The 25,870-nt window shown below is 33.3% G+C and overlaps 1 protein-coding gene across 1 annotated transcript in view; it reads left to right on the forward strand.

Annotated features, from left to right (window-relative positions):
* Nucleotides 1–25,870, forward strand: part of SMCHD1 (structural maintenance of chromosomes flexible hinge domain containing 1) — a 175,424-nt gene that overhangs the window by 19,417 nt on the left and 130,137 nt on the right. Inside the window, exons 2-7 of the mRNA XM_044666720.1 lie at nucleotides 5,327–5,402; nucleotides 5,867–6,028; nucleotides 18,297–18,379; nucleotides 18,476–18,606; nucleotides 23,893–24,007; nucleotides 24,121–24,240. Coding sequence (XP_044522655.1) covers nucleotides 5,327–5,402; nucleotides 5,867–6,028; nucleotides 18,297–18,379; nucleotides 18,476–18,606; nucleotides 23,893–24,007; nucleotides 24,121–24,240 — 687 coding nt within the window. The remainder of the gene's footprint in view (nucleotides 1–5,326; nucleotides 5,403–5,866; nucleotides 6,029–18,296; nucleotides 18,380–18,475; nucleotides 18,607–23,892; nucleotides 24,008–24,120; nucleotides 24,241–25,870) is intronic.

Raw genomic sequence — 25,870 nt, forward strand, 5'->3', positions numbered from 1 at the left:
AAAATTGCCTATTCATGTCTCTTGCCCATTTATCAATTGGGGAATGGCTGCTTACTTACTCTTAATGGCTTCTCAAACTTACAAGTTCACAGGCAAAATTTTCTTCTCTTTTAACTTCTTTATACAGTAAATCCCAATTGTATATCTATATAGTGTGAGGTTTAATTAGTTTTTTAATCACGTAGTATAATTAGAAGTAGAGATGTAGACCAGAGCAAGGATTTTTGCCCTGTCCCCTTTTCATGGAAGGCCAAGGGAAAAATCACTGTGGGCTCTTTAAGGAATATTGGATTTATGGGAAGGCAGTTTGGATTCTTGGCCACTCTCTCTGGAGTCACTGTCTGGAGAGGTGGTGTGTGGCTTTTCTCTGGATAATATCAGTTAGAAACTTTGGCCAAACTTAACTTGGAAACCTTACAAAAACATCTGTGAAGGTGGAAAGAGTTTTTGGTGGATTGAGAGCTGTTCTAACAGGGAGAAGCAGCTGCCAAGTTGGGGTGCTCTTTGCTTTCACTGAACAGCATGAGCTCCAACTGCTCTGCTGGGAAGAATGAGAGGAAGGCATTTTGATTTCTAACTGCCACATTGGTCAGTTAGAGAAGACAACTTGTTACTTTTGATTTATATTTTAAGGAGGTTGAGAAGAGTTAAAGTTTATATATATATGAATAAATTTTGAAGGATAGTTTTGAGGTTTAGGAAGTCAGTTGTAGAATCATTTAAGGAGGTTCACCTTTGGTGAACAAGAAGAAAATCCTCGTAGATTAGTTTGGTGGGGATATATATTTAGAAATTTTAAATTTTGGTTAAGATTTTTCCTATAGTATCTCTACCTCCTTATTCTTTCCCTGCCTCTCCTGATAGCAATAATAAATTTTGTTGGATTAAGCTGTGTCCAGCAGCTTCATTCACCATCTACCATCAAGTGAACCTAATAGCTTAAGCTTGTCAATATCAACTGACCATAAAGATTCATAACCAGTAACAAGATCAATATCAAAATAGCAATATCTATCTATATCTTTGAGGACTGAGGATATCTCTCTCTATATATCTATATATCTTTGAGGACTAAGACTAGGCAGATAAAGAATGAAGAATACTTTCTTCATTCTTTATCTGCCTAGTCTTAGTCCTCAAAGTCTTCATTCTTTACTTCACAATAGTTCTACTGAAAATAGTTTATCCCTACTTATTACAATGCATTCACTTCTCTGAAAATACTCAGAGTAGTAAAATTTGCCTCTCCTTCTAGTTAATTACCTGAACCTGCTGCTTTCTATTTTCTTAGATATTCACTCTTTTCCCCTTCAAGCCCCTATCTAAACTAGAATCTTGTTCACCATTTTCTGTCCCCCACTCCATATACCTATTTACATTGTACATACAACTTATCTTCTTCTGGCTCTCATAAAGAGGCCCTATATTCTGATTAAAGTTTCCTATACCTTTTGTCTTTTATATGCTAATTCTACAGTCCTCTTTACCCCACTACCTCTTGCTGTTGCCATCATTATTCATAGAAACTTAACCTTTGGTTACCAGGTATTCTGTTACCTGCTATTAGTGGTTCAGAAGAGCCCAGATCATCATCCTCAGTAACAATTTCATCATTCAAATACATAATCTATAATCACTCTTTTGCATATTTGCTTTATCTAATTTACTTTACACATTAATTTAACTCAGTACAAATCATAAATAATTTGGGAGTAAACAGAATCAAATTCTAAAAGATTACACTTAAACACATTCACATCTAAACATATGTTTACATTTTAGTAGAATTGTTCTTGCTCAAAGTACATATTCTGGTAATCCATATATCACAATTAGTAACAAATTCAGAAATTCTTTAACAATATTACAAACTCTTAATACATGTTCCATTCTAAATTTGCAATTTAAAACTTATTCCCAATGTTGATTACATTTTCACTTGATGCTTAGTCCAATGCACATATATTAAAATAACATTTCCACATTTTCATTCGTAAGCACAAAAATTTAGATTTTACAAATTCAAATCTCTTATCAAATCTTCAAAACAGTTGATATTAAATTCTCATACATTTTATACTTATTTACAGCCTCATTTTCATTGAACAGCCAAATATTAGGAGTTTGCTTCTCATCTGTTTCTTAAAGTAAAAGAAAAACCCTTCTGCCAATCAGACTACCAATTATATTTATGTCAATCAATTCCCAGCCTTAGTTTACTCAAATAACAAACATTTAGGTATGTCCAAACATTCAGATCTCCAACCATAATCAAAAATAGAGATTAGATATTAATCTTTAAATAAATTATCAAGGAAAGCAGCCCCAATATTGTAGAACCACTTCCTGAGGCCCTAAAGGGTTAACTTACAAGAATATTATAGCCAAAATTCTAGAACTTCTAGGAAAAAATATTGCAAGCAGCTAAAAGAAACAATTTATATATCATGGAGCCTCAATCAGGATAACACAAGATTTTGCAGCTTCTACATTAAAGGAAAGGAGGGCCTGGAATATGATATTCCAGAGATCGAAAGAGCTAGGACTTCAACCAAGAATCATTTACCCAACAAAACTGAGCATAATCCTTTGGAACAAAAAATGGTTATTCAATGAAATAGAGGACTTTCAAACATTCCTAATAAAAAAGATCAGAGCCAGATGGAAAATTTGAGTATAAAATACAAGACTCATGCAAAACATAAAAAGGTAAACAGAAATTCAATAAAGTTAAATTTGACATAAAAGGAGTATACATAGAGGGTATAGGTGTGAGCTGAATATGTTGGGATGTGATATTAAAAAAATAAAATTAAGGGGTGAGAAAAAGGAATGCAATGCATTGGGAAAACAGAATGGGCTAGCAAATTATCTCACAAAAAAGAGACATGAAAGAGGGGAGGGGAAAATGGGAGAGGAGAGGAGGCAACCATATGAACCCAACTCTCATCAGAATTTGCTCAATATAAGGTAGGACAATCAGTTGGGTTTAGAAATCTCTTACCCTACACAGTGGTTCCCAAACTTTTTTGGCCTACCACCCCCTTTCCAGAAAAAATATTATTTAGTGCCCCCTGGAAATTATGAAACTATTTATTGAACTCAGAATAGAATGTAATACAAAAAAAGTGTGGCCATCACTGCGCCCCTGGATTGCTGCAGCACCCATCAGGGGGCGGTGGCGCTCACTTTGGGAATCACTGCCCTACAGGAAAGGAGAGGAAGGGATTAGAGAAGAAGGGTGGGGTGTGGTGCGGCTCTGATAGGAAAAAAAGACAAATTAGGGGAGGTGGTGGTCTGAAACTAAAGAAAGGGAAATAGGATGGAGAGAAATACACAGTAATCATAATGATGTGAAAATGTTTTACAGATCTCTCTAATAAAGGTCTCTTTTCTCAAATATATAGAGAAATGAGTCATATGTATAAGAATATAAATCATTCCCCAGTTGATAAATGGCCAAAAGATATGAACAGGCAGTTCTCACATAAAATAGGTAAAGCTCTCTATGGTCATAAAAAAAAACCCCAAAAACGTTCCCCAAATCACTGTTAATTAGAGAAATGCAAATTAAAACAACTCTGAGGTACCTATCAGATGGGCTAATATGACAGAAAAGAAAAATGGCAAAACTCGGAGTGGATGTTGGAAAAATGAGACATTAACACACTGTTGATGGAATTGTAAACTGAATCATTTTGGAGAACAATTTGAACCTGTGTCTAAAGGAATATAAAATAATACATATCTTTTGACCTAGTAATATTATTACTAGATTTGTGTTCGAAAGAGATAAAAAATAAAAAGGGGAAGGAACTATATGTATAAAGATATTTAAAAGTTGCTCTTTGTGGCGGGGGGGCAAAGAATTGGAAAGTGAGGGGGAAACCCATCAATTGGGGAATGGCTGAGTAAGTTATAGTATATGATTATAATGTGCTGTAAGAAATCACAAGCAGGAAGAGCTCAGAAAAACCTGGAAAGACTTACATGGACTAAAGCAGCTGGATGAAATAAGCCTAACTAGAAGAACATTCTACACAGTGCCAGGAATATTGTAAAATGAACAACTGAATAACAACTATTCTCAGCAGTACAGTGATCCAAAACAGTCCCCAAATTCTCATGATAAAAAATGCCATCTGCTTCTAAAGGAAGAACTGATGGGATCTGAATCCAAACAAAAACAAACTTTTTTTCAGTTTCTTAGTTTTTTTTGTTTGAGTTTCTCTCCACAAAAGAATTAATACAGAAAAAAATGTTCTACATGATTGCACATATAAAAATCTACATGAGATTGCTTACCATCTTCACAAGGTGGGGGCAGAGGTCTGGCAGGGAGGGAGGATACTCAAGATTCAAAATCTTTGAAAAATATTGGAAACTTTTTACATGTAATTGGATATAAAAACTAAAAAAAAATAGATAAATCTTAAATCTGGTCTATCTTTGATGAATAGAAATTCATCATTAAAAATTGCGTTTTAATTTCATATTTTCCTGTTCAAGTTTTTATAAAGAAAAGATTTTTAAATTTTAATCCATTCCTCATTTTCACCTTATCTATTTCAATCAGATCTTTGAAAATATATCAACATTTTCAAATGTTCAGTGATGGAGGACTGTTTTTGTATATCATAATGAATACATTTATTATTATATTAATATGTTACATATATTATTAATATAGAAATATTCCATGGTAATATATTTAGAGCTGGAAGGGAATTTAGAGACCATTTTTTAATCCAACCCCTGTATTTTAGAGAACAAAGAGATTCTGTAATTGGCTTTTGCAAAGGCATGTAAGTAAATAGAATTTGGATTTCCATTTAAAGTCTTAGGACTTAAAACCCTCACTCCTTTTGCTGGACTTCCCTTTTTATGGTATTTGGAAAAATGTTTCCAATATAAATTACCAATCCTTGTAAACATCTTTAAATGTACCACAGGCTTTCTTTGTAGTGTTTACTGTTGTATAAAATTTCATATTTAAGTAATTATCACTCCTTTTTGCTGGTGAAGTTAATAATAAAAACATATTACATATATAGACATAAAATTGGCTGTCTTTCCAAGAAGGCTACTTTAGATGCTAATCATTGCTGTATTCTGAAAGACTTATAAGATCAATCTTATAATTTAATAGTCACCAAGACACACAAAGCATAAATCTCATATTTTGTTTTACAAAAGCTCAATTTGCATAAGTAGTATTATTCCCTTTATAAATAAATTGTGGTCAAATAGAATTGTTCAAACTCTGTAGTTCCATGAATTTTCTCATTTACTTTACATAACAGGATTGTTTTCCCTTTTTTGCCAGGCACTTGGGATTTCATCTGGAGAGAAGTTTGTTATCACAACAACAAACAGAAAAGAAATTACTCATGATAACTTTAGTAAGTAATGTCCATAAGTTGTTCATGCTTCTATATTTAGCATGTTGAAGTACATAAAAGGACAATAAAATTATGAATTACACAGTTATAAGTATATAATGGTTGGACTTTTATGATGTATATGCCCTGTGTCTCAAAATTTTACTTGAGTTATTGTCATGTTCTTAGCCAGAATTTGAGAAATGATAGTTTTGGTTATGAAGTTGTAAGACCCTAATCACAGTATCCTGAACATATTAGGTATTTGTTTATTAAATAAAAGAATTTAAAGCTTTACTTTTGTACTTTCATAGATAATTGAGTTGTGGCATTAAAAGTATTCTGGTTTTATTCTAAAGTCTTTCTGTGTTTATTGCTTTTTAAAAGACATTTTGTAATTGAAAAGTGTTATGAGAAAGTTGGATTTTAATGAGGTTTTTTTAAGTGCCAGACATATATTTTCAAATTATACTTTTTGGTTATAGATGAAAATGTTCAAGATGGGGTCACTCTGTACTTACTTCAGTCAGTCACTCAATTATTGCTTTCTGCAACAAAGGAACGGATCGACTTCTTACCACACTATGACACTTTGGTTAAAAGTGGCATGTATGAATATTATGCCAGTGAAGGACAAAATCCCTTACGTAAGTATTCTGGTTAACTCCTTTTGGGATTCTCTGGTTATTTCCACTTTTCTCTTTGCTACAATTCTGCCCCCACTGCTACTATGCCTTTAGTTTCTACAAATTACCTTTCCATTTAATTTGATTTTTTTAATTTTTTAAAAACTAGTGCACTCAACTGTATTATAAATTTATACTTAAATTATCTGTAAAAATGCATTTCAATTCAAGATTATTTATGATTCCTTATGTTACTTGTTCATTTCTATTTGCATATATTTCTTTATGTGTCTATACCAGTTCCCAAACTTTTTTGGCCTACTGCCCCCCCTTTCCAGAAAAAAATATTACTTAGCCCCCTGGAAATTAATTTTTAAAAAATTTTAATAGCAATTAATAGGAAAGATAAATGCACCTGTGGCCATCACCATCTTCCTGTATTGCTGCAGCATCCACCAGGGGGCAGTGGTGCCCACTTTGGGAATCACTGATCTATACCTTTTATGCCATTATGATTATGCTTTCATAGCTTTACTTTATTCATTCATTCATTTGTTTGTTTGTTTATTTATAAGTAACCCTTGCCTTCTACCTTAGAATCAATATTATGTATTGGTTCCAAGTCAGAAGAATGGTAAGGGCTAGACAATGGGAGTTAAGTGACTGTCCCAGGGTCACACAGCTAAGAAGTGTCTAAGGTCAGATTTGAACCCAAGACCTCCTGTCTCTAAGCCTGGCTCTCAGTCCACTGAGTTGCCCAGCTTTCCCCAGTTTTCCCTTCCTTCACACTTCTTTACCTTTTTCTTTATATTTATATTATTTTAGTTCAGCTCTAGTTATAATGTTCATTATATTAATAATTCAGCTATTCAGCAATTTGAATACAGGCATATCATTTTTCTCTACCTCCTTTTAAAAAAATCTAATATTTTTATTCTGAACTTAAATATCAGATGAAAATAAGCATTCCATTTTTATTGTAGAACAAAAGGAGAGAATTGCTTGTGAAATTGCAAATCTCTGCTATTTAGAACTTGATTTTCTTTCTACATATACACAATCATGTAACTTTTCAAAGCTTCTCTTGCACATTTGTGATGCTTCTTGTAAAATGTGCCTTCTCTAGGCAAAATATCCCGAGGTCCTTCAACTGTTCCTCATATAGCATGAATTTAAGACCCTTTTCTTTACCATATTTTTCCTTCCTCTGTACTGTAAAATAACTCAAGTTAAATAATTTACATTTACTGCTATGGACTTTATTTTAAACTTAGTCTATTTGAAAACTAAATTTTTGATATTTTTTGTTTTTATATCACTTCAATTTCCCAATATATCTTTCCTCCCTCTCCTTCCCAGAAAGTTAACTCCCTATACTTACGAGAAAAACATTTTTCAGCAAAACTAACCAAAATATTAACACATCTCACGTTATTTGCAGTGTTTTACACTTATAGTTCTACACTAATACAAAGAAGACGGTTGATAAACCTTCTCATTTCTTCTTTGGGCCTAAATTTGTTCATTAACTTTGCAGCAGTTAGTTTCCTTTTTTTTTTTTTTTTTTTTTTTTTTTTGGTACTTGTTTCCGCTTACATTTAGTTGCTGTGTGTATATTGTTTTCTTGCTTACTTTCCATCAGTTTCATATGTTTTCCCATGCTTCTCTATATCAATTTGTTGTTTCTTATGGTATAGTAATATTTGTGTGCCACAATTTATTTAGTCATTCCTTAGTCAGTGTGCATTTTCATACTATTTTTGGTTCAACAGAAAGTGCTGCTATAAATATTTTGGTGAATGTGAGTCTTTTTTGTCATTGCCTTTATTAGAGGGCATATCCCTAGCAGTGGAACTTTTTGGGTGAGAGTATGGACTTTCAGACACTTTCTTTGCTTAATTCCCAGCTGTTTTCCAGAATGATACTTCATAGCTCCATCAGTAGTATATTAATGTACCAGTCCTTCTACAACCCTTTGATTATTATTTTTTTTGATTACCATTGATTATTTCTATTATTTTTTTATCTCATTGATTCTCTCTTCTTATGAGGAGTGGCTTTTGAGCTTAGTATTTCTATTACTTGTCTATATATCTTGGATCTTAAACCATTATCAGAGACAATTGATAAGATTTTTTTTTTAAAAGTCAAATACTTCCCTTCATGTAATCAGAATTACCCATTTTTTCTTGTAATTGTCTAATCCCTGGTTTGGTTATGAATTTACTCCTTGTGATGCCAATGAAAGATACTTGATCTGATTCTCTTCTGAATTTTTAATGGTATGTGTAAGGATCCTAGGGGAAACTGTAAATGATTATTATAGAGCCCCAAGGAATCCCACAGGAGGAGGTAGGAAGCAATGGGAGATATTGATGAAACCTCCTATACACATAACAAGGATAGGTTTACTTGAAGGCTGCTCCTGTGATCTAGCTGCTGCCTATGAACCATATTGAATCTGCTAATAGGAGTAAACAGTTCACTTGTTCCCACCTATTACCATTGACTAATGAGGTAGTGATTGTTTCCCTCAATTAATAACCCAATTGAATAGTATCTTCAAGGATAATAAACCTTGATCTCTATTTCTGACTGTGATTTGTTGTTATAAATCAGAAGGTCAATGATTATGAAGTTTTCCTTCACCAGTTGCCAGGTGGATCTCTAACTGACAACTTCCTTGGAACTCTGAGAATAAACCAGGTCTGTGATAGTTTCTTATATCAACTATTTAATAGTAACAAATAAGGTAAAGGAAAGGATTGGTTGAATTGTGAGGAAAGAGGGATTGAGGGTAAATCTTAGACCTTATCTAAATATATTGATTGTAAAGCAGTTGGTATCTTGAAGCCTGCTTGGCCAGCTGCTTGGCCAGGCCAATGGCCTGACCCTAATTGCTTGAAGGTTTATCTCAGTTCACAATGATTTGGCTTTTGTAGTTGATCTTCTGGTTGGTATATTTATGTTGGTATGTTGGTGTTGATTTTAAAGATGTTGTTTAATAACTGAAGCTGGATGCTGATATACACAGAATAGTCTATGAACAGCTTAGGCACCTAACCCTAGCTATGAGACAATCCTGAGATGACTCGACTTCCCACCCATATCTCCAGATTGAGACCCTGATGTTCTCAGTTTTTTCTGCTTATATAGTCACCTCCTAACAGACTTTTTGGTCTCATGCCAGCTCAAATGCCCTTTACTACATTCTGTGTTCCAACCTAGTAACAGGCAGTCATGCTTGGCCAAAATGGCTTCTTGCAAAGTATTTACATATGATATTTGATAATCATGTTGTGTATCTGTTTTTGAGTTTTTTATATGGTGTAAGATGTTTGTCTAAACTGGGAATTCTTAACCTTTGTCTCATGAATTCCTTTGCCAGGCTGCTGGAGAGTGCTGTTGTGGGAGAGAAATCAATGGGAAGTAATAGTGATGTAAAAAAACATAATCTAATTTAAAAAACTATAAACAGCATAAATCTCAAATTTGCAGATGAAACAGACCTGAAAGAATGATAGCTAACATGATAGATCTTAAGTAAAGGTGGATGAGCTAGGATATTGAATGTAAGCAAAGCAGTGGAGATGAAGTAGATAGTCTTAGACTTGGGTTAAAAATTTAGCAGATACCAGATGTGGGGGGGGGATATGGCTAGATGGTAGTATTTTTATGGGCTCTTTAAATAGATCATGTTGGGTGTGGTTTATCTACTTGCATACCATAAAAAAATAATTAAAGTTTAGAATGAACTATGATAGAAGAGATCCATATACAGTTTTAGAAAACAAAAATCTAAGAAAGGAGCCTGCAACTAAAAAACAAAACCATCAAACCCTTAGCCTCAAGCATCTATTTAGATGTGTAAAAAGGATTCCTTGCAGAATTTAGATTTTTGAGAAAGAAAAAAAAGCAACATGAATTTAAAGTGTCTGAGTATCACCTAAAACATCTCTTAGGTGGGTGGGGTAATGCAGAAGGAGATTTCAAATTAAAGCCAGTGCTTGTTTACCTAGATATCCTTGTGCTTTGAAAGGCTAAGACTATCCATTACTTCTCATTCTTTGAGTTTCAGTTGAGAAAGCATGGGTGACTAAGACAGTTTTTGAAGACTAGTTTTCAATTTATTTTAGCCCAGCTATGAAAAATATGAGAATAACAGTATCATGATTTTAAAGCATTACCCATTTTAGATAATATTATGCTATACTTGGTTTGTTTATGTGAGAAAATTTTTGGAAATATTGAGAAAGCTCTCCATCTACAACTATAAACATGATATGAAGATTTAAAAGAAGACAGTTTAATCTAAAATAAATATATACTTTTTTTACAACAGTGATATAATTTATAAAAAATGGTGAGGGAGTAGCTACAATGTAAGGGTGCTGTTATAGATATTTTTTGTATGTATTGTGCATTTCCTCATTTCTTTGTACCTGTTTGTGACATTGCTGGTCAGAAAGTTTAGAGACATTTGTTAGTGACATTCTTTTCCTAAATAGTTGTACCATTTGTTATGGGTGAATTTGAAAGGTGTTAGGTTAAAGGGGATTTGGAAGGGATGTTGTCAGGGACTTGCTAGGTAGGTAATATGAGTTGCAGGTAGGATGTAATAGTGAGATGCAGGATATAATATGAGGCTGAAGTCAGGGAGTATAACACTGAGGTAACAAAGATGTCCAGGGAGAGGATGAATTAATCTAAACAGGCAAAGAGCAGCAGGGCTTATAAACTAGGGCTTAGACTAAAGACAAACTGAGGGAAATAGACTGATTGAAATTAACCACAAGCTTTAGTTAATTTCACAGGAAGGGACTTGTTTTGAAGTTACACCTTCCTTCAAGATGGATACCCCGTCTTCCCTTCAAGCCCCGAGTATGTTGATTCTATTCCTCTTCTTCCCTTTTCTTACTAATTAACTGACAAAATAACTTAACAGGTCTGGTTTAAACACAAAAGGGGTTTATTGTCTTCCCAGGTTAAATTGTCAGGTAAAAGGAATTAAAGGAAGCCCTAACAGCTTAAAGAAACCTCAGGTGGGGGAAGGGAAGCAGAGATGGGGTTTGAGCAAAGTCCTGCCCTGATTCAACTCTCAAGGTGATCTTGAAATCAAAAGGGATTATAATGATAACTACCTAACCTCTCTAGATAAAGTACTGCAAGAGTATAGCTGAACCCTCACAGATTTGAAACTACTCTCTGATTCACTCTCCTTATTCACTCCTCACAGACATTTAGGTAAGGGAAGGAAGGTAGGGAAATGAGGTAGAGTATGGAGATACAAAAGGTTTATCTAAATTAACAAATCTCAAATAAATACTCCAAAACTAGGCTAGGTTTCAATCTTTAGCAAGAGAAGAAGCAGCTCAGCTGGCCCTGGTTCCCTCTCCACGAGGTCCCAGGTCCAACTGAAACTCTTTGCCAAGATTCTAAACTTCTAACTGACTTCAGAACTCAGCCAAAGCCTGCAAAACTGCTCTGTCCCCCTCTCTCTGTACTACACATTTCATATCTCTACTTCATACAGTTTTTCCCACATTTACTATTTTTGAACTTTTAGCATTTCTTCCAGTCTGATGTATTGTAACATGTTTTTAAGAAATTGATTTCATTAGGTAATACTTCTTAAAAGTTTTTAAAGAACTTGCTGTTCTTTTGCATAGATTTCCAACAGATTCAAACAGTTACCATAGGGAACAAACTATTTGGTGTCATAATGATGTTTGTGTGTAAGGTTTGCGAGACTCTTGTTTTCACAGTTCAACAAACAGATACCCTTGTTAAGCCCATTTCTGGAAGTATCCTGGACTTCATGAAATAGTGAATTATTAAATACAGTTTTGGAGCTTTGAAGTTTTTGGAATAGTTATTTTTAGATGACAGTGAATTTCTATAGGACAAACACATGAAAATCTTAATTATAGTTTGTACTTCATTTTGAGATCATGTGTCCAGAAAAGCAGTCTTTTTAAATTAAGTATACTAATTTACAGTTTATCCACTTAAAACCAAAACACATTGTGCAACTGAGGTAACTTTCACATTTGTGAAACATGGTGAAGTGGAAAGAATGCAAAATTTGGTGTCAGGGAACATAGAAGTCATGGTTTGAATCTAATCCCTGCCACTTGCTACCTTTGTAATCTTCCATGTCACTTCTTGTTCCCAGTCTTCAGTTTCTATTTGTAAAGTGAAAGAAAGAGTTGGGCTGGGGGATTTTAAGGTCTGTTCTGGCTCCAATTCTATGATGTTAGGATCAAATCATAGATCTTCTATATATATATATATATTTTTTTTTCATATTCCTAAGAAACAATTATCATAATATCCTTAATATAACTAACCATTTAAACTTTTAACAAACTTCACAACAACAAGCACTCATGCCACTCAACAAGTATTAAGTTAAAAATACTAGATACGTTAATAACATAAATCAATGTGCATAAGTTTCTTTTAAAGACTTTTCACTTCCACCCTTGGAATCACAGAATATTATATAGTTGAAAAGGACTTCAGAGGTCCTACTACACAGCATTCCTCAGTATGTATTCATCCAGCTTCTGCTTGATCTCCATTGAGAGGCAACTCATTAATTTCCTAGGTGTCCCGCTTTAGTTTTGGATAGATATGATTGTTAGGAAGTTTTTTTTAACCCTCAAGTCTAAATTTGCTTCTTTTGCGTTTTCTATGTATAGTCCCTGATTCTGTTATGGGACAAAACAGTCCCTTCTTAATCCCTCTTCTACCTTCAATATACTTGAAAACAGCTTATTCAAATCTGTTTCAGGATAATTATTCCCAGTTCTGGCTTCATCTGATTGTCAAATGACAGTCACCTTTACTTAGCTATCTCTTTTAAGGAATTGTAGAATTTTGTAGCTTAGAAGGCCCTAAGAGATGTTATGGTTAAGACCTGCTATTTTATTAGATAAAAACTGACCCTAAGAGAATTTATGTCACTTAGATATGGTCATGGCAGAACAGGTATTTATATTTTGGATTTTTTGACAGTTTATTCAATGGTCATTGTCCTTTGGCTCTCCTATAATTTTGATTTTTTTGAAGATTGATGTTTAAATTCTCACCAAAGAGGCATTAGGTTGCATGTAGAGTGGGTGTAAATAAAGTATAGTGTTGTAACCACCAACAAGGGCTTGGCCCAGGAAGTCACTGAAAAGATATCATTTTTTTGAGATCAGAGGAGCAAGAGATGGACTGCCCAGGAATTTCACTGTTATTCTCAGAATATTAATAAATCTAGAAGAAAGGTTTCAGGTTATTGCTTCTCTAGATGACACGGAGAAGAATTTTTCAGAATGAGAACGTGCAGCAGGTTTGTGATTTCTACCTGTGGAGACAATATCTATTTCATTGAGGTGAGTGATACTGTTTAGCTTTAAATTTCAGATCATTCTTTAAAAAAGTATTTTAATTGACATCTTTAATTTTTATATCACCAGCATTTCTCAATATTTTCCCTTTCCCCTATTCCTTTGAGAGAGCCATCTTTAATATAAGAAACATCTATATTTACATGTTATGTAAGGAATACAAAAGAAGGAAAAAAATAAACAACTCAGAATTAACCAATATTTCAACCAAACATCATAAGTGATGTTTCACAGCTATAGTCCCATGACTTTGCAGAGAAGAGGATGATTTATTCTCATAACTCTTCTTTGGGGCGAAACTTGGCCATTATATAATCACATAGCATTCCGTTTATTCTGTTGTTTGTTGTACTTTTATTGTAGTCATTTGTGTATATATTCTTGGTTTTTCTTACTTTACTTTGCATCAGTTTGTATAAGGGAACTTATGCTTCTCTGTAGCAATAGACATCATTTATTACACTATAATAATAATAATAGATCAGTCTATAAGAAACTTCTTGAACTATTTTTTTCAGGTGCCCAAAGTGCCATTTATTTTTTAAAGGCATATTAAGTAGGGAAGGACCTCTTTTGAGTATAACATTTGAGTCTATTAGCAATAACTTGAATGTAGATAAAGGTATGTGATTTTTGAAAAGTGTCTCATCTCATTAGTTTATGGATTAAAGTTTTCATTTAAATGGCCAATATCTTGCTGTTATTTTTAGCATGATTTTCGGTGGTTTCTTAATCAAAATTTGTTTTTAAAACTTGGAAAAATAAGTATTTTTTGACTAATCCTTTTGGAGGGGTACTATGGAATTGAGGGTAAATGGTTTAAAAGAAACTTTTAACAGAGGAGCTAAGTGGCCCAGTGGATTGAGAGCCTAGAGATAGTAGGAGGTCCTGGGTTCAAATGTGGCCTTAAATACTTCCTAGCAATTTGACCCTGGGCAAGTCACTTAACACCTCTCCTCCCTCCCTGGTCCCCATTGCCTTGCCCTTACCACTCTTCTGCCAATACTCAGTACTGATTCTAAGACAGAAGGTAAGGGTTTTTTCCTTTTAAAAAAGAAAAAAGAAGCTTTTAAAAGTGTAATTATCCCTTGGCTTTTTAAGATAATTAAAAGATTTATCTCTAGTTCCATTACCAACTCTGTACTGACAGTTATAGTTTGGTTATCCTTCTGTGTTGGAGAGGAGGAATATATGGTTTGGTGTATCAGGTGACAGCAAGGAACAACTCATGAAGCTAGACTGATGTGTTTTACCCTGATCTGGACTTGTTAAACAGGAAATCGTATTGCATTAATGGCAGTTAAATAAATAATTATTGAGAATGTAGGGGAAGATAGGCTGCTCCTGTGAGATAATCTTTAGCTTCTATCTCTAGTTTCCTGATCCACACATGTTAAGCATTTATCTTTGACCACATTTAACAAATGCACATTAATTAATCATGGTTTTGATGTAAAGTTTTTTGCCTTAAACATTGTATAAGGCAAAAATCCTCTCTACATTTGACTCTTGACTCATCTCCAGAGGACTATGTCTTCCATGCCATAGAAACCTCTTCACTCTGGAAGTTCATACATCTCTGCCACTTGTCAGTTTTTTCCTCAGATTGACCAGTTCCTCCTAAAACTTCCATTTTTTTCCTTTTAAAAATTTAATTTTTTTAAGATTTTATTTTTCCAATTACATGCAATACTTTCCCACATGTTTTCTGAAGTTATATGGTTAAAATAATATCCTTCTCTCCCTTCCTTTCCCTTCCCTTCCCTTCCCCCTTCCAGAGATGGTAATCAATTTGTCCATATTTTTCATTTTTGTAAAAGACTACCCTTATAAAACCAAAGCTTCAAAATAAAAACTCAAATAAACTAAGGTGAAAAATAGTATACTTTGAGCCTTATTCCAACTCCAATAGTTCTTTCTCTGGAGGTAGGTGTCATTCTTTTTCATAAGTCCCTCAGAATTGTCCTGGATCATTGCATTGCTAGTTGTAGCAGAGTCTATAACATTTGATTGTTCCCCACAGTATTTCAGTTACTGTGTACAATGTTTTTCTAGTCTTGCTTATTTCACTCTGCATCAGATCATGTAGGTCTTTCCAGCTCTTTCTGAAATCATCTAGTTCATCATTCCTTATAGCATAATAGTATCCCATCATCATCATGTACCATAATTTGTTTAATCATTCCTCAATTGAGGGACATCTTTTTAATTTCCAATTCTTTGTCACCACAAAAAGGGCTGCTGTAGATATTTTTGTACAAGTAGACCCTTTTCCAGTTTTTTTAAAAATCTTTTTAGTATACAAAACTAGTAATGGTATTACAGGATCAAAGGGTATCAGCAAAACCTCCATTTTAAAGAGGCCTAGGCCAACTATGTCCTCATTCCTTTACATGTACTTCTGATTCATCCATACAGAACTTTATCATTCTCTCTTACAGGGTACCTTCTCCCCTGCCCCTTTGTTGGGTACTTTGATTTCCCCTGCTTCTCTCCCTGCCAATAGTGTCTTCCTCCATTAGAATGTAATATCCTTGAGGGCAGGGACTATCTGCTTGTATTTGTATCCCCATTATTTAATATGGAGTTTGGTACACAGTAAGTAGTTAATAAATGCTTGTTGACTCACTGATCAAATGTATATATAGTTTTCTTAAGTATTAAAGAGCAGGAACAAGGATCATAGAATCAGACTGGTGGAAAGATACTTAGAGGCTATCTATTTTATCTTCCTCATTGAACAGATAAAGAAATGAAATCTACAGAGAATTATGTGCCTAATAATGAAACATATAATTTCAAGAAAAACGAATTCTCATGTTAGCTATTTCCAAAAATCTATGTTGCCTCTCCTTCACCCTCACTTTCACCCCTCCCCCAAAAGGGCAGAGTTATACATGTTATATAAAACATATTTCCCTGTTCATCTTATGAAACAAGACATATTGCTTATGCTAGAGAGAAATAATTTTATTTATTCTCATTAATGGTTTAAATTCTGAACTATCTCCCTTCCTACCCCCACACTATATAGAAAGCTACCATTTGGAAAAGTGTGTGTTTGTGTATTTGTGTGCATGCAGGTGCTATATGTGTAAATTATACCATGCACACTTTTATTATTTCTTTTCTCTGGAGAAGGGCATTCACAATAATTCTTTTAACAATGTTGCTATTGTTGTAAATAGTGTTCTCTTGGTTCTGCTCATTTCACTCTTTATTATTTCATGCATATCTTTCCATGTTTCTGGAGTCAACCTGCTCATTATTTCTTAATACATATTATATTCCATCATAATACCACATGTATTTCATCACAATCATATGCCACGTCCTGCTTAGTAATTCCCCAATTGATCAATATCCCCTCAATTTCCACTTCTTTGCCAACACAAAGAGAGCTGTCATAAATGTTTTAGAACTTCTAATGTTTTAGAACTTCTATGTTACTTTTCTTTGAGGAAACAGACATAATATTGTTATGGTTGGGTCAAAGGGTACATGTAGTTTTATGACTCTGGGCATAATTCCAAATTGTTCTCCATAGTGGTTGGATCAGTTCAAGTTCTACCAATAGTATATTAGTGTTCCAATTTTTTCACATTTCCTCCAGCATTTGTCATTTCCTTCTATATTATTAGCCAATCTAATATGTAAGTTGATTTCTTAAGAGTTGTTTTAATTTCTATTTCTCTAATCAGTAATGATTTAGAACTTTTTTAATATGACTATGGCTTTTATTTCTTCATCTAGAAACTGCCTGGTCATATCCTTTGACCATTTTTCAATTGAGGAATGACTCATTGTAAATTTGTCAAAGTTCTCTATATACCTGAGATAAGAAACCTTTATCCAAGAAACTGTCTATAAATTTTTTTTCTCAGAGCCTACATTTTAATACAGCTTTTCTAACTCCAGTCCCAGTATTTTTTCTATAATAACATATTTCCATCAGTATTATGGAATTTTATTTGTAATTAGGCATTTAATAATTAATAATTTGTTATAATTAAAAAAACATGATGGTCATGAATCAGATTCTGTGAAAACCAGTATTTAGAGTAGAATGTCTCCAATTCCTAGCACAAAAAAGATTGAGTTTATGAAGAATTTTGTATTTGTTTTAAATGATGATGATTATTTAGCTAGCTACATTTCTATATTTCTGCCTTATTCAGTATAATCTGCTTAGAATTTTAAGCTTTTATTTAAGAAGGGGAGCCATGCTTGTTTTGGAGTTACTCTCTAAGGTCCTAGCATTCAGATACATCTAAATGATGTGACAATAATAATAATAATAATAATAATAATAATAATAATAATGATGATGATGATGATGATGATAGTGATAATAATAATAATAACAATTATTATTATTATTATTTTTAAACCCTTACCTTCTGTCTTGGACTCAATACTGTATTGGTTCCAAGGCTGAAGAGCAGTAAGGGCTAGGCTCTGGAGGTCAAGTGACTTGCCCAGGGTCACACAGCTAGGAAATGCCTGAGGTGACAATTATTTTTTGATCATAGTGGTAATGCTGTAATTGAGAAATTTATGTCTAAGAATCAGTATCAGACTTAAACTGGTTTTGGAGGAAAATGGTTTATTACTTATAAATATTTCTTAACTTTACATTGCTGTTGTAATAAAAATAATCAGAGTGTTTAGAAACATAATAGATGTTATTTATAGCTTTATTCTAGGTTTTAGAGGAAGATAATTAGAATTGCAGTATTTGGATCTGCCCCAAAACTCTCTTTAGAGCTTTAAGGTTAAAAGCTAGAAGTTCTTCTCATTTTATGTTTTCAGAGTCATTTAGATTCTTGTTTAAAAAACATCCTGGAGTTGAAAAGTGGTGCTATAATTTCTTTCTTAATATTTTCTAGCATTCGCCCTTGCAGAATTAATTGACAACTCTCTCTCTGCTACTTCACGTAATACTGGTATTCGAAGTATTCACATCAAATTGGTAAGATTATTGTGTAGAATTAATTGTATTTGTTTTAGATTTAATTTTGCATGTATTCATAATTCTTTTCTTTTTGAACATACTATTTCTTCATAGCTTTTCGATGAATCACAAGGAAAGCCTGCAGTTGCTGTGATTGATAATGGAAGAGGAATGACCTCTAAGCAGCTTAACAACTGGGCTGTGTATAGGTTGTCAAAGTTTACAAGAAAAGGTGACTTTGAAAGGTTAGCCTTATTCATTACTTTTTTGGGGGAAATTGTGTGTTCTTGAAGATAAAACATTGAAGTCACAAGTTTAGATTTATAAATTTAGTTGTGGGAAATCTCTAGTGTTTTGATATATAAGATATGTATGTAGTTATGAGTAGAGGGCCTAAATTCAGAATACTATTAGTTTGATGTAGATATGAAAATATTTCCTATTAAAATGCCAGTTTTATGTAATAAAAATAGTCTTAAAATTGAAAATTAATTTAAAGGATTTTAAAATTAAAATTTAAAGTTATGTGAACACCTACTATTCTATTATCTTCTTATAGAAAAAAGGCGTAAAGATTTAGAGTTGGAAAGGTATTTTAGAAATCATCTAGGTCAAACACTTAACTTTTTAGTTGAGAAAACTAAAGTTGAAGTGATTTAAAGATCATAGTTGGGATTTTGACTCAGGTCTTCAATCAGAGAGAAATTGTTGAAAAAGCTGGTACATAACTCTGGAATGACAGTTGCATAGTTTTCTTACAACATTTATTAATTTATTCCTTCCTAGGTCATTAAAAGAAGTCAAACAAAGAACTCTTGGAATCATACTATATTTGTGTATTAGGGCTTCTGATTTACTACAGTGTGAACTCTGAGGAAAAATGTTATTGAAATTAAGCATTTGTATTTGATAAATGGTATTTTCTTTTTGTGTTATGATTTCTGCTGACTGAGGTTTTGTGGTTATAATCCAGTTTAGACCAGTGTAACTTATAGTGGGAACAGGAAGTGGATACAAAAATAAGATCAGAGGGAGAGTGAGCCCATTCAGATAAAGAATGAAGTAGATATTACATTTTTAACAAAACATCTGTGTATCTTACCAACACAGTTCATGAGAAGGAAGCATTGAACTATAGTCTGAAGCAATCTGTGATAACAAAATGAGATTAATATGGGTAACATCAGGTCAAAGGGGAAGGTGTGCTTCAATAGTGGCAAGGACTTCCTGCTATTTGTTATGATGTGTGAACTGAGAATGTCATTAAGCTTTTAAGCTTGGCTATATAGGACTGACTCACTTGATTTTTCAAGTGGTGACATTTATAATATCCTCTTAAATAGGAGATAATTGTGTTAAAAGGAGTTATAGATTGAAGTTTGTGTTGGCTTCATTTGGTGTCCATTTAATCAAATAATCCTTACTATGTACAAGACCTTGGGCTGGATTTATAGTAATAGCTCTGACACAAAGTCTGACAGAAATGACAGTAATTCATTAGAGATTGGAGATGAAGGGAGATAGATGTATAAATAACTCTAATGCAAAGGAAAATGTGATAAGTATAAAAGAACAGACAATGTGAAAACAGTATAAGATATTTGAGATGTAATAGATCATTTTCAGTTAAGGAGATTGGGTAAGAGCTCATAGAATTAATATTTGAGGTAGGCCTTAAAGAATGAAGGCATATCAAAAGGAATAGAGAAGTATATCAGAAGGCAAAGAGTATTTATCTGTATTAGCCATGAAAGAGTGATATAACCAAAGACTTGAAGGAAAGGTTAGAATAAGAATAAGTGACAATGAGCAGTTTGACTATAGTGTCCATAAACGGGAAGATAATATAGATCAGTTTGGAAAGGTAATTGGAGCCAGATTGTAAAATGTCTTGAATGACTAGATAAGGAGATATGCTTTATATATTTAGTAATGAAGAGCCTCTAAAATTTTTTGTGTAAAATAAGTTGTATGTTAAGAATAGTAGGTAGCAGCGTGAGGCATGAATTGGAAAGAGAATAGATTGGAAGTAAGAACAATTATAGAAGCTGCTGAAATATCCTTCTCTTGATTACAAATGATAATCTCTATTAATTTTTCTTGGCACTGTTTTGGGGCCTCATTTTGCAATATAAAGCATTTACATCATTTAAAATAATGGATGATGTGCTTGCTATAAAAATAATTTGGCAGGAAGTAATCTGAATGTTATGCATTTAAAGCAAAGGAAAATATGATGCTAGCAACTATTACAGATGTAGGGATTTCCTATTTGGTATCCTTAGGGTAGCCAAGGATTGAAAGGACTAAATACTCTTTGTTTATTAACCTGCCTTTTGAGCTATATTGGGCATCTCCTTTTATTGTTTGGAATAACTGTATAATCTTTAGGCTGTGAGAGGTTGGAGTTTATCAAGGACAGATCACTGGGCCAGAATGTGAAATATTCTTTTATGCCACTTTCTTGTGCTGTTATTGATGGGAAGTGTGTTGCAGCCTGCTTAGACTAACACATGATGCATTAGTACCATTTGGGTGACTTAGTTTAATTATTTGCAGACTGATGTTCTGAGACATACCTTACTCTGGAGTTAGAGGATATTGTTGTTAAAAAGATGTGCTTTTTACTGGGAGGAAGCTTTGGTGTCATTGAAATCATTGTATAGTTTCCCAGAGGCAAAACAGCCAGATTTTCCTGTTCTATTCTGGGCTAGTTTTTTGTCTAACCAGTTTTTATCCAAATATACATGTATTAGTGAGCCAATTCTATAGGTAGATAAATGACAGAAAGGATGTCATCAGAGAAATTTATGACCAAAAAATAAGATGGGACTGGTCATGTGACACAAATGAGGGATAACCTGCAGGCTTACTCCCATTCTCCTTTGGTTTCCATGCAGTGTCAGAAGAACAAGTGTAAGGCCCCCAGTATATTAGAAAGGAAAATTATAGAAGATTCATAGGAGGATTAACTGAGCCACATAAGATGAAGAAACATAGATTGGTTGTTATCTGCATTATTAGAAGGAGTAATTGCACAAATGGGTTCACAGTATGAAAATAAATGATATTACTCTGGGTAATTTACTACCTAGTACATATACTAGGGAGAAAAAAAAATGCTGGAACTGAATACTTTGAATTGAATTGCATTGAATACTTGGCAATGTGTGATTTAATTTGTTTTAATTTCTGCCACTGGAGCTAATCCAAATTTATTCAATTTTATCAGATAGGTTTGAGTCTTTGTTATTTCATTTTTTCCATCTTTAAAAATGTTTTATTGGTTTTTCCCTCCCTCTCTCCATCTTTCCCTTCCTTCCTCCCGTTGTTAATTTCCCTTAATCATAATCTTTTCCTTCAAAGTTGAATAGGCTACCTTGGTACAGTTCATTGCAGGTCTTGTATCAGATGCTGGATTGCCACTTATTGGATTGTTGTAGCATACAGATTCTTTTTCAGGAATAGATCGAAACAAAATGGTTGTTAATATTCCTTCCAACTGAAATTCTTTGATTCTGTTACCTTTGCAAATTTGTGCAGCCTCACTCTTGAACATTGTGGGGAACATTGACAGTGGGACCAGGAGACTATAAAAGAATGCCTGGTTGGTTTTTGAATCCGTATAGTAAGAACAATTCATTTTTTCTAGCTTCTTATATATTTTCTCTGATGTTAGTCAGCATTCTCACATGGCTAAGAATATATGAGATTCATTTGTTTTTATCTAGAACTAACCTTCCTTTGGTGAAATTCATTATGGTGTTTAAGGTGGTTGTTTAATATTAATACATGCAAACTAATAGATCTTTTGATCCTTTGAATTTTCCAATGAGAAACTGAAACAGCTCTAATTTTGCTGTTTTCCAATGTGCTACTTTACTTATATTTTAAAATCTGAGAGGCAGCATGTTAGACTACCTGCTAGTTCATATGTTTTCTTTAGAGCCCTCCCTTAACATCCTTAGGTACATATTATTAGCTATAATTGACAAAAGCACTAAGAATCCTTTTATGACAGCATACATATTATAATGGTGGTTTTTTAAATTAGTGGTGATTTATAAGATGTGTACATGCTTTCATTTCTTAATATTCAATATAGGAGGCAGCTAGGTAGCTCAGTGGATGAGAGAGCTAGGCCTAGAGACTTCTGGCCCTGGGTCCTTAGACATTGCCTAACTAACTGCGTGACCCTGGGGAAGTCATTTAACCCACATTGCTTAGCCTTTACCATTCTTCTGCCTTAGAACCCAATACAAAGAATTGATTCTAAGATGGAAGATGAGGATTTTAAAAAAAATCAAACTTTTATTCATATCAGTTATCATTATTAAATCAGTTATATCGGTTTTTAAGGAAAATACCTTTTTAATTTTCTCTTTGTGGAAGCTTCCCATTAATTTCTCCTTCTCTTTCTCTTCTTCTTAGCTTTTATTAAAATGATCAATTTTTGTTTTGATGATTTATATTATTTAATTTGGATTTTGAATTAGTGCAAAAAGAAATAATTTTGAAAAGTTCTTAACTCTCAAAATTTTTTTAAGAGCACTGTTTTTACTAAATATTTGATTTAGATAATCTTTATGTTTGTTTTTCCTATTTTGAATCTTAATAGGATTGCCAGGATTACATTACCAACAAATGCCTTTTAAATTTTTTTGCTACATATTAAATTTGTCCAGTTAAAAGATTTTACTTTTTAAGAATTTTTTCACCTTTATTCAGGTCATGAGGGATATGTGGATCAGTGTGAAAAGAAGCTATGATAGTAAGAGCTTGTAAAACAAAGAAGGAAGTTATGAAACCAGCATTTATCAAGTCCCTTTTATGTGCCAGGGACTATGCTAAGTGTTTTACAAATATTATCACATTTGATTCTTACAAAAGATTTGGGAAGTAGGTGCTGAGTCCTGGTTTGAATTTGGGTCTTCCTGACTATAGGAGCAAGCCCTTTTCCCGTAGCACCACCTATCTCTTGCAAGAGGAACTTTGAGGCAAATTGGCAGTCCCTTAAAAACTGGAGTGCTTTGACACTCCTCCCCTCTCCACCTACTCCTTACCCCTCTTCTCCCACCTCTCTTCAGGAATCTGATGGTTCAAGAATATTGAATATTCCATAGTTTGTATCTGAATTCTGTATTTCTAGAAAAGGATAATTTGAAACTTAATCATTTTTTTCATATACAGAGGAATTCCAATTTAATAAACTTTTTCCTCCCTATAAATAGAGGGTAAGCAAGCCAGAATACTTAATTTTATAAGATATGCAAGAAAATGCTATTATAACCAAGAGACGTTGTTGTCTGCACAGTAAAAAGAAAAACAATTACACAGATGGCATCTCACTTGTATTAGTCTCAGGTAGCATGGAAGCAGTTAGAAAAGGGTAAGATAGTAAGTTGTTAGACTAGATGATAGTTAAACTCATAGCTCTGTCCTCAGAACTTTTTTTCATTTTGAAGAGCGTTACATATAAAATATGTATGTATTGTTTAGATACAGTGTTCTAATGTAATTTTTTATTTTAGTGATCATTCGGGATATGTCCGTCCTTTACCAGTGCCTCGTAGTTTAAACAGTGACATTTCATATTTTGGTGTTGGGGGCAAGCAAGCTGTTTTCTTTGTTGGACAATCAGCCAGAGTAAGTAAAAAAATTCTTAAAGATAATTACCAAATTTTAAGTATTTTTACTCTTAATAAATTTGTTTCTTTCCTATGATAAAATACTAATAAATTCTCTTTAATTCTCAACAGATGATTAGCAAACCTTCAGATTCTCAAGATGTTCATGAGCTCGTACTCTCTAAAGAGGATTTTGAAAAGAAAGAAAAAAATAAAGAAGCAATTTATAGTGGCTATATTAGAAACAGGAAGGTACAGTCTGTTTTGAATGAAATGTATTCTTTCTCTGAGTTTTTCCTTGCAAATTTAATTTTTAGCTTAAGATATCAATTTTGGCATACACTAGCATTTTAAATGAGTTTCTTAATTAAACTGGACTATTTATTGGCCTTTAAATCAGAGTAATTAAATTTGTAATTTCTGTGTTTCTTTTGAAGATCTCAAGCCTGTTAAAAAAAAGGCATTCTCTAGACTGATCCAACAATAAATTGGCAGACCTCATTTAGGATTTTTAAATGAATTAGTTTTAACATTATTTACATTATGTCGAGGTAGCATACTAGGGGCAAAATGACAGATGATAATGTGGTGTTGAATTATCAATTTTTATATATATAAAATTTTGAACTTTTATTGGTTCCAAGGCAGAAAAGTGGTAAGGACTAGGCAGTTGGGAGTTGAGTGACTTGCCCAGGATCGCAAAGCTAAGAAGTACCTGAGTACAGATTTGAACCCAGGACCTCGAATCTCTAGGCCTGGCTTTCAGTTCCGTGAGCCACCTAATTGCCTCTATCAATTGATTTTTAAAAAATATTTATAAACTTGTAAGAGATTGTGTTTGGGATATGTAGGGAGAGAGAGGGATTCAAAGATGATTGACCTAGAAATTAAATATTCTGAACAGATCACCAGTTATAACTTTGACTCAGCTCATTGTAACGCCTTTTCTCCATTCTATTATTGTTATTTCCAAGAAGGCAAAGTTAGGGAGAGGACTGATGGTTTCGTACCTGCTTTTGAAAGGCTTACTTTATTTATAAGGCTAGAATAGATTTTGGGGGGGAAGTTGGATTTTTTTTTTTAGTTCTTTTACCATTTTTCTGCTGTATTTGTAGTTTTCATTTGAATGATGCTTTACCATTTGCAAAACACTTAAAAACAAACCAACCCATATCTCTGTCTTAGAATTGATTCTGAGTACTAGTTCCAGGGCAGAAAAGCAGTAAGGACTAGGCAGTTGGGGTGACTTGCCCAGAGTCACACAGCTAGGAAGTGCTAGAGACCAGATACGAACCCAGGACTTCTCTTCTCCAGGGTTGGCTTTCTATCTATTAAGCCAGCTAGCTGCCCTGAAACACCTTTTGTGTATGTATTTTCACCTGATACGCACGACAAACCTGTATGTTTACCGCATTTTGTGGTGATACCACTATTGTAAATAACACTAAGTCTAATAAGTGATTAAATCAGTATTAGAACACATTTTTGAGCCCTAATTCAGTATTAATATCATTTCACTATATCACATCCTTTTCTAAAACTGATTTTGAGCTTAGCAATAAATTCATTTTCTTTGATTCTGCAAAATGAAGATATACTACATCCTATTTAAACATCTTATAGATATTAATGATATTTTGTATTAAGCATTGAATGAATATTTGGTTTGTTCTGATGTCTTTCAAGGATCTCTTAAAGATCTTTTGAGCAAGTTGTTTTAGTCAAAATGTTTGCATTACAATAATAAAGACTAATCTCCAAATGATGGGACACATGATCTTTTCAGTAATAACTAACCTAGCATCCTCTAAAAATAAAGATATCAAGTGTGGCTCATAAATACCAAACCAGATTAAAATGTTATTTGGATATTTTTAGCAAA

The sequence above is a fragment of the Gracilinanus agilis genome, chromosome 1 (assembly GCF_016433145.1).
Source record: "Gracilinanus agilis isolate LMUSP501 chromosome 1, AgileGrace, whole genome shotgun sequence".
NCBI classification, from domain to species: Eukaryota; Metazoa; Chordata; class Mammalia; order Didelphimorphia; family Didelphidae; genus Gracilinanus; species Gracilinanus agilis.